Source organism: Stigmatopora argus, chromosome 22 (assembly GCF_051989625.1).
Source record: "Stigmatopora argus isolate UIUO_Sarg chromosome 22, RoL_Sarg_1.0, whole genome shotgun sequence".
NCBI classification, from domain to species: Eukaryota; Metazoa; Chordata; class Actinopteri; order Syngnathiformes; family Syngnathidae; genus Stigmatopora; species Stigmatopora argus.
Window position 1 is genome coordinate 12,902,962 of NC_135408.1, and position 7,997 is coordinate 12,910,958.

Consider the following 7,997-nt stretch of genomic DNA (forward strand, 5'->3'; position numbering starts at 1 on the left):
TTTCAAGGCAGTCCTTCCAATATACGCACTTATGTGTGGAGGTGAACGCACCCGTACGTGGTTCCTATTGGTCTGCCATTTAACTATGCGGTGGCACGAAAATGTTTGGGCCGCGTGTGGCCGAACCTCACTGGGAATTCAACCCAGTGCACCTAACCGGATTTAACCCAATGTTCACCCTTCATTTTGGCGTGCGTGCGTGCGTGCGTGCGTGCGTACGTGTGTGGAACGAGCATTCGAGAGCGGATCGCAAAGTAGTCTACTTCAGCTAGTCGGTCAAACTGTTTCAGAGCCTTGAAGTTGCAGCGGCGGTGTTGTTTGGCCACCGGCAAGAGGCGTACACGTGGCGCCAGTCCCAAATTGACCATTTAATTACAATTTTCGCTTAACTTCACCACAGGTTTAGGCGCCGCGTGACTTCGAGCGCCAGGACGAGCGCGGCGTAGTTGAGGCCCGACCGCTCTAGCATGGCGCGGGCGGCCCCCGAGTTGGTGGTGAAGGCGTCGAAGGAGCACGTGTCCACGTTCCCCACGCGGTCGGCCACCGCCAGCTCCAACTCGGGCGAGTCGCAGGAGGCGTTGTAAGTGGCCAGGATGACGTCGGGGTTGTCGGGGGCCGGCGCCAGGAGCAGCGTGCCGTCGCCTCGCGTGAAGTTGACCTGCTCCACGCCCGTCCCTTGGGCTCCGTCGCTCACGCGCACCGTCAGATCCCACGAGGCGGCGTTGCTGTTTTGCAAGCAGTTGACAATGGAGAGCACCTCGCACACGGGAGCCGTGAAGTCCGCCACCTGTCGGGACACGGGCAGCAGAGGCTATCGAGCGTTAGTTTTTTGTTTTTGTTTTCCCTTCCCCGCCCAGAACGCAAAAGGTCGGGCAGCCCACCGGATTGAAGACGGAGATCCTGAGGACGATGTAGTTGATGCCCAGTTCCCCCGGGCCTTCCGCCTCGATCACGAGGGTGACGGTGGCGCCCGACGGCGTGTTGAGCGGCACCGAGAGCCCGGCCACGCCGCCGGCGCTCACTCCCGGCTCCAGCGAAAGAGACTCGGGGCCGCTGGCCACGTAGAGAGGGTCGTTGGTGGTGATTCGGATGGAGACGTTCCCTCCGCCGCCTTCGGCGCTCACGGAGAAAGGCACGGAAAATGGCGACCCGGGAACCAGGATGCCCTCCGCTTCGGCCTAAACGCCGAACACGTCAACCGGCGCTCGCGCCGTATGGTGCGGTGGATCGGTCGGTCGGTCGGACGCGCACCTTGATGCTTAGATTGGACGCCCGGAAGCTGGTGGGCGACTGCCTTTGAAAAAGAAAGGGATCTCCTCCGCCTCCATTCACTTCCTCTCCTTTCACGCGCACCACAAAGGGCACGGACGGAATCCTGCTAACCCGCACCAGAAAACCTCCGCCGCTCCCCTGCGGCTCCACCAGGCCTTCCACCTCTCGTAAACCGGCGGACTCCACCAGACTGACATTTGTCACAGTGGCCGTGTCGCTCCCCGTCAGGGTCACGAGCAGGGTGGCGTTGGTACCTTCAAAGAAACACGGGCAAAGTTGCCGACAGTTGCCGACAGTTGCCCCGGCATCGGAGAAGAGAGAGAGAGACAAAGGAGAGAGCGCTCTTACCGGCCAACGGACGTGTTTCCAAAACATCAAATGTGTTCTGCGAGGGTACGTACTCCACAAAATCAAACAGGAAGTCGATAGGACTTTGACCTTTCAAGGTTAAAATGCAACGTAACACATTTTTTTTCTCTCTAGGCAGCTCTAATCGGAGCACTCACCTGTGACCCTCAGGGAATATGGACCGGCGGAAGTGGGTGTGGACGGCACTTCCGCTCGCCACTCGCCCACCTTTTTCTTCAGCTCTAAAGATCGTAAGTTTCCGACCGACAGCGAGGACGCGATCGACGACTCCGCACCCGCCTCGCCTACCGTCACCGTCGAGCCTGCGAAGACGGGAGAGGCGGCGTTGACAACTGGCTGCGTGGTGGTCAAAAGAGGCGGGCGCTTCCTCCCGCCCCAAGCGCCGTGGACGGCACACCGTTCCGAGACCTGCGGGATCGGTGAGTACGACGCGCTCGGGATTTCCCGTGAGGAAGATTCGCACGTTGTTTGTTGTCTCGTCGACCCGGAAGGCAAAGTTTTCGTCCCGTCCCGGATTCCGAGACGCCTGCACCAGGGTCACCTTGGAGAAGCCGGCAAACACCCGGAGTCGGTGGGGGCGCCGCTCGCGCCCCAGCCTTGTGGCAGAAGCGGATGAAGAAAGGGGGCTTTTTCTACCAATGAGGAGTTGGATAACTGCCCGATGATCCCGGTGGCTTCCAAGAGTTCTTCCCGTTCCACTTGGATGACCAAACCTCCCGCAGCCTGGGCCAAGTCTCGATACAGCTGAGCGCCCGACGGCGCGATCCCGTTCCCCTGCTGCCGCCGCCGCCGCCGCCGGGCAGGAATCGGGCGTGGGCGCCCTGGCTGTCTGTTCTCCGTTGTATTTCCTACGAGCAGGAAGTAAACCTGGGTGGAGAAAGACGTGGTCCCCCGTTTTCATTTGTCCTTGGAGCAAAGCCACAGCGTCCGCCACGCACCACCGATTGAGTCCGCTCAATGAGAACGATGACGCTGGATTTCAACTGCGGGTCCTTGGCCCCCGCGTCAGTGAAGAGGAAGATGTCCGAGCTCTGAGGGACGTTGCTCAACGCCAACTTCACGGGGAAGAGAAATATACAAGCCTTGTATTTGACGGAAACTTTGCCCTCGTATTACAAAGGGGCTGCGTTGGCTTCCTCGTCCGCCGAGCCCCACGAGCTCGAGGGAAGCTACTAAAACATTTCCACAGGCGCTCCCGCTTCCCTAAAGCCGTACGTACCCAAGTCCTAACCCGTGGCAAAGGATCAGAAATCACTTGAAAGCTTGTCAAATTGAACCCATTTTGACTGGCTGCTTCCCGTTTCTTATTTATCGAGAAGCCTTTTTGTTTCCCTTTCCGAAGTGACGCAAGGATATTTACGGAAACAAATGTACCCGGAGGCCCCCAAGGCTCAATTCCAGGTCGTCTCCTCCACCGCTTGCAGACAGATCTTCAAGCAGATTCTCGAAGACGCCCGCGTCGCTCGTCCTGTTCAGCGGCCCGACGTCTGAAAGGCGTGAAAAGCATTTGTGATTTTCTTTTGCCGCTAGAACCCTCTTACCAGCTAAGAGCGCTTTCCACTGTACTTCCCGAGTGCCCACCCGGATCGTTGAAGGGGACGAGGAGGTAGGACGAAGGTTCGTTGTCAGTTCCCGCTTGGCTGTCGACCAAGAAAGAAGCGGCTTCCCGTACGGCTGCGATAACGTCCGCCATACTCTGCGTGGTGTCGATCACCAAGCACAGAGCCTTCCCTGATCCTCTGGAAATTCCCAACATCCTGACAAAGGGAAGAGAAGCTTTACGCGCGGGCCTAAACGGAGGTCTAAACGCAGATCTAAACGTGGGCCGGGCGCCGGGCGCAGAGAGAGCGGCATACTGAAGGAAGGGTACGTCCCCCGCGGCCTCCCGAATGTTCTCGAGCATCTGACTGGTCGCCTCCGTCGCCAGGTTGGCCGCCTCCGTGTGAAGGAAGCCGTGGTCGGAAGCGAAGGTGTCTTTGTTGATCCCGCCGGTGGGTTCCAGAGTGCTGGTCTGGTCGATGGCTCCGCCGTGGCTGCACTTTCCTGAAGGTGGCAAATCTTACAAGGCTCACCCGCATTGCATGGGCCCCGGCCACCCCGCCCCTTCATTCAAAGTCAATCACCGCATGTATAGATGTTAGGCACTGTGGCACCATTTACCGTCGGGCTTGGTGGGAGAAATGGGATTGAGGGAGAAATATCCCGAGGTCAGAATCTGCTCCCGAATGATGTCTTCCAGGATGTTGTTGCGGCAGTCGTCTCCCTCGCAACTGCGGCAGGTGGCCCTGCTCGGGGCTATCGGAAAGGAAAAAGTTTTCAAATAGCATGATGGGGCCTTGCCCCACCAACCCCTTTCTCTTTCTCTCTCTCTCTCTCTCTCTCTCTCTCTCTCTCTCTCTCTCTCTCTCTCTCTCTCTCTCTCTCTCTCTCTCTCTCTCTCTCTCTCTCTCTCTCTCTCGCTCGCTCTCTTATCTCCTCGTCTCGCGTACCTGCAATGTTGCCAATGCCAGTGTCGGATTTGATGAGGTTGGGGTTTGGAAATGTTTTCCCGAGCTCCACCCAATTGCTGTGGCTGTAGAAATCCTTCAGAGTTCCAGACACGGAAAAACAGGGACAAGAGGCTGTGGGTTAGGCTTGGCGAATGAAGAATGCGTGCCCAAAGTAGCGGCGAGAACCTGCAAGGGGTGCGTGATGGTTCCCAGGCTTTCCCGGGCGCCTTCAAAGTTGCCTTCCCCGTTGCTGGCTATCACCGTCCGTAGGCCCTGGACGATGATGCTCCGACCGCCGGCGAACGACTCGTCGTCGAAGTGAAAGCTGGAGTTTAGCGCTCTCTGGATGTCCACGCGCACGTTTCGGAGGATGATGGATAGGACGGCCCGCTGGAAGCTCCGAACGGAGCTTTGGGCCCGACAGGCGACGGCCACGCCCATGACGGTGAAGGGCTGCGACTGCGTGCACACAAGCCGCTGGCTTTCATTTTCTCCGACACTTCCTTTTTAGCAGGCGCTATATATATTTGCGGCTACCCTTCCAGGTAGGTTAAGGTCAGCCCGTAGCCCCACCCCTAACCGGGTGGCTCGGACGACACGCACCACAGGCGGAGCGACGCCCGAACGGACGGCCCGGCTCGGCCACCATTGTCACGGCGCTCCTTAAGCCTCGGCGGCGGAGCTCGGGAGCGTCGCCAGATTTTCTCTTGGCGTCGGGGGCCTTCTCCTTTGGGCTATTGCACAAATGCCCATGTACCATGTAGGTCCGAGCTCCGAGTATACTTTACGGGTGGGCTGGATGAGCAACTCCGGTACTGGATGGCCCCCGTCATCATCCCGTCTGTTTTGCATCTCTGCCTCCTCTAGCACACCTGAAGCCAATGGTCCACTCATCAGCAGGATGGACACAAGCTTGAGAAACATCCTGGTGATTGGATTCAGATGTGTTGGTGAAGGGAGACGTGGAAAACACACTAGCTAGGGGCCCTCCGGGACCCAAGTTGGGCATCCCTTCATTATGGTCATCTTGTCATAATCATTACGGTAACCCTAACCCTTGCTCATTGTGCTCTTCTTCCTAGGCATTCCTTATTTACCCGGTGGACTTGTTTTGTTGCGCAGGTGGCAAACAGGTTGTGCATTTTCATTGTGCTCTTCTTCCTAGGCATTCCTTATTTACCCGGTGGACTTGTTTTGTTACGCAGGTGGCAAACAGGTTGTGCATTTCACAAGCCTGGAGAGAACAGGGCTGTTGTCGCGTCACGTCTTTTTTTGTTTGTTTTTTTCCTTTCTTTTTTTTTTTTTTTAAATGTCTCCGTGCCTTTTTACTTGACGATGTCATTTCAGTTCACACATGGTTTAAAAATGCCAGGGTATTTCTTGATACATATAATTCAGATACAGGTAAGGGTGTACTACTCGATCACCCCTAACTATAAGTACATTGGTCATATGCATTATTTGGACATGGCGTGTTTTTCTGTCATTGTTGCACAAATTGGCATGGATTGTTTAGCACAGGGGTGGCCAAACCGGTCCTCGAGGGCCGCTGTGGGTGCAGGTTTTTGTTCCAACCAATCCAGCCCAGGCACTTTGACCAATGAGATTTCTGCAGAAAACAAGAAGCACCTGACTGCAATCCACTGATTGCACTTGTAGGACACCAGATTGGTGAAAAGGTGTCCTCTTGATGGGTTGGAATGAAAACCCGCACCCACTGCGGCCCTTTGTGGAATAGTTTGGACAACCCTGGACTCACTTTAGCAGCTCATAAAATAGAAAGGAACAAAAAGTTACCGGAAGAGTAAATTGGTTCCCCTCGCTTTCGGCCAGCGCTCGGCACGCCTGCACCGTGACGTTCAAAATGGCTCTCTCTGTGATCTCCAGGTGATCCTGCGAACTTTCTGGCAGAATTCCGAATCCCAGGACTCCAGCTTGAAGCAGCAGGATGCCGCAAAATGCCGTTCCAGTGGCTGGCATGCCTTCCTTGCTCAAGAAAAAAGGCTTAGGTAAATCGGGCTCCCTTCAACTTTGACTTTTGATTGCGTGCTAGCCTCTCTCCTATTCAAGGGATATGATCTGTGCCCGGAAAGAAGCGCCAGTCACCGTCTTTCACGCAAAACCTGTCAAACCCGTTGGGTGGGCTGGCGTCATTTGACGCCACGTTACGGTGACCGCGTATTGAGCTACATGATGTCGCTAAATAATAGAATGCAAACTTCCTTTTACAAAGTTTGTTGTGTTGTTGTATTTAGATCCACAACCACAATATAAAAACAGAGTAATTCACCATAACCCCAACCCAAGTACTTTTTAAGGAAAGTGTTGTAGAAGCACAAAAGTGGTATAATCAGATGTGCAGTGTAGTGTACTTTATTGTGAGAAATGTTATCAAAATCTAGCTGGGACCTAGTGTTTTCCTTACCCTAGCCAAGCCAAGCCCCAGATGTTTTGGGACTGGGATTTGGAGAGAGGTACTTTTTGCAAAAGTGTCGTTGAAGGTCAAAAGTGGTATAAATTGATTTGTAGAACTGTACTTTATTGAAAAGTACTTACCGTAATTACTCGAATATAACACGCAGATTTTTGCTATATAATTAATTCCAATAGTTGGGGGTGCGTGTTATATCAATAACTAAAATAAATTACAAATTTTCGATCGAAAAAAGCATTGTCAAACTCACTTTGACGCACGGATTTTACGTCATCTCCTAAAGCCGACGCACGGATTTTACGTCATCTCCTAAAGCCGACGCACGGATTTTACGTCATCTCCTAAAGCCGACGCACGGATTTTACGTCATCTCCTAAAGCCGATCGAAAATCGGAAAGCCGAGACCACCACTGCCCCCCTCTAGCCTCGTACTCGTCTCAGTTCACCCTCTCTCAGTTCAGTGTTATAATCAATAATTAAAATAAATTACAAATGTATCGATCGAAAAAAGCATTGTCAAACTCACTTTGACGCACGGATTTTACGTCATCTCGTAAAGCCGACGCACTGATTTTACGTCATCTCCTAAAGCCGACGCACGGATTTTACGTCATCTCCTAAAGCCGACGCACGGATTTTACGTCATCTCCTAAAGCCGATCGAAAATCGGAAAGCCGAGACCACCTCTGCCCCCCTCTAGCCTCGTACTCGTCTCAGTTCACCCTCTCTCAGTTCAGTGTTATAATCAATAACTAAAATAAATTACAAATTTTCGATCGAAAAAAGCATTGTCAAACTCACTTTGACGCACGGATTTTACGTCATCTCCTAAAGCCGACGCACGGATTTTACGTCATCTCCTAAAGCCGATCGAAAATCGGAAAGCCGAGACCACCTCTGCCCCCCTCTAGCCTCGTACTCGTCTCAGTTCACCCTCTCTCAGTTCAGTGTTATAATCAATAACTAAAATAAATTACAAATTTTCGATCGAAAAAAGCATTGTCAAACTCACTTTGACGCACAGATTTTACGTCATCTCCTAAAGCCGACGCACGGATTTTACGTCATCTCCTAAAGCCGATCGAAAATCGGAAAGCCGAGACCACCTCTGCCCCCCTCTAGCCTCGTACTCGTCTCAGTTCACCCTCTCTCAGTTCAGTGTTATAATCAATAACTAAAATAAATTACAAATTTTCGATCGAAAAAAGCATTGTCAAACTCACTTTGACGCATGGACATTGTGCAATTTCCAACTTTGAATTCAAAATACACGCATATTAAAGATCGTCAAGCCTCACAAACATCACAATCCTGGATTAATAAGCTGGAAAGTAGAATACTACATTGTAGTGTAGTACGTACTTGTATTTAGAAATATGTCCAGCGGGGGGCAGTACATTCCCTTGTTACATGTGATAGTCTTTTCCATTGTG

The 7,997-nt window shown here is 53.0% G+C and overlaps 1 protein-coding gene across 1 annotated transcript; it reads right to left on the bottom strand.

Annotated features, from left to right (window-relative positions):
• Window positions 1–348: 348 nt before the first annotated feature.
• LOC144068223 (von Willebrand factor A domain-containing protein 7-like) lies at window positions 349–6,227 on the bottom strand. The gene is made up of 15 exons (XM_077592559.1): window positions 5,928–6,227; window positions 4,317–4,589; window positions 4,131–4,224; window positions 3,802–3,936; window positions 3,498–3,684; window positions 3,223–3,398; window positions 3,016–3,128; window positions 2,580–2,696; window positions 2,278–2,508; window positions 2,050–2,182; window positions 1,779–1,943; window positions 1,621–1,710; window positions 1,252–1,526; window positions 882–1,178; window positions 349–787 (listed from the first exon to the last, which is right to left on the bottom strand). Exons 1-15 carry the CDS (start codon window positions 6,108–6,110, stop codon window positions 392–394), a joined length of 2,865 nt encoding a protein of 954 aa, XP_077448685.1. The 5' UTR covers window positions 6,111–6,227; the 3' UTR covers window positions 349–391.
• Window positions 6,228–7,997: the final 1,770 nt, after the last annotated feature.

Bases quoted from the DNA above. Each gene is read 5' to 3' on its own strand.
- LOC144068223 (XM_077592559.1), bottom strand. From the start codon at position 6,110: ATGCCAGCCACTGGAACGGCATTTTGCGGCATCCTGCTGCTTCAAGCT. The intron at 3,129-3,222 runs GTGGGCACTCGG...CACGCCTTTCAG, and splicing joins CGTCCCCTTCAACGATCCGG to ACGTCGGGCCGCTGAACAGG. The intron at 788-881 runs GTGGGCTGCCCG...GTGTCCCGACAG, and splicing joins GGATCTCCGTCTTCAATCCG to GTGGCGGACTTCACGGCTCC.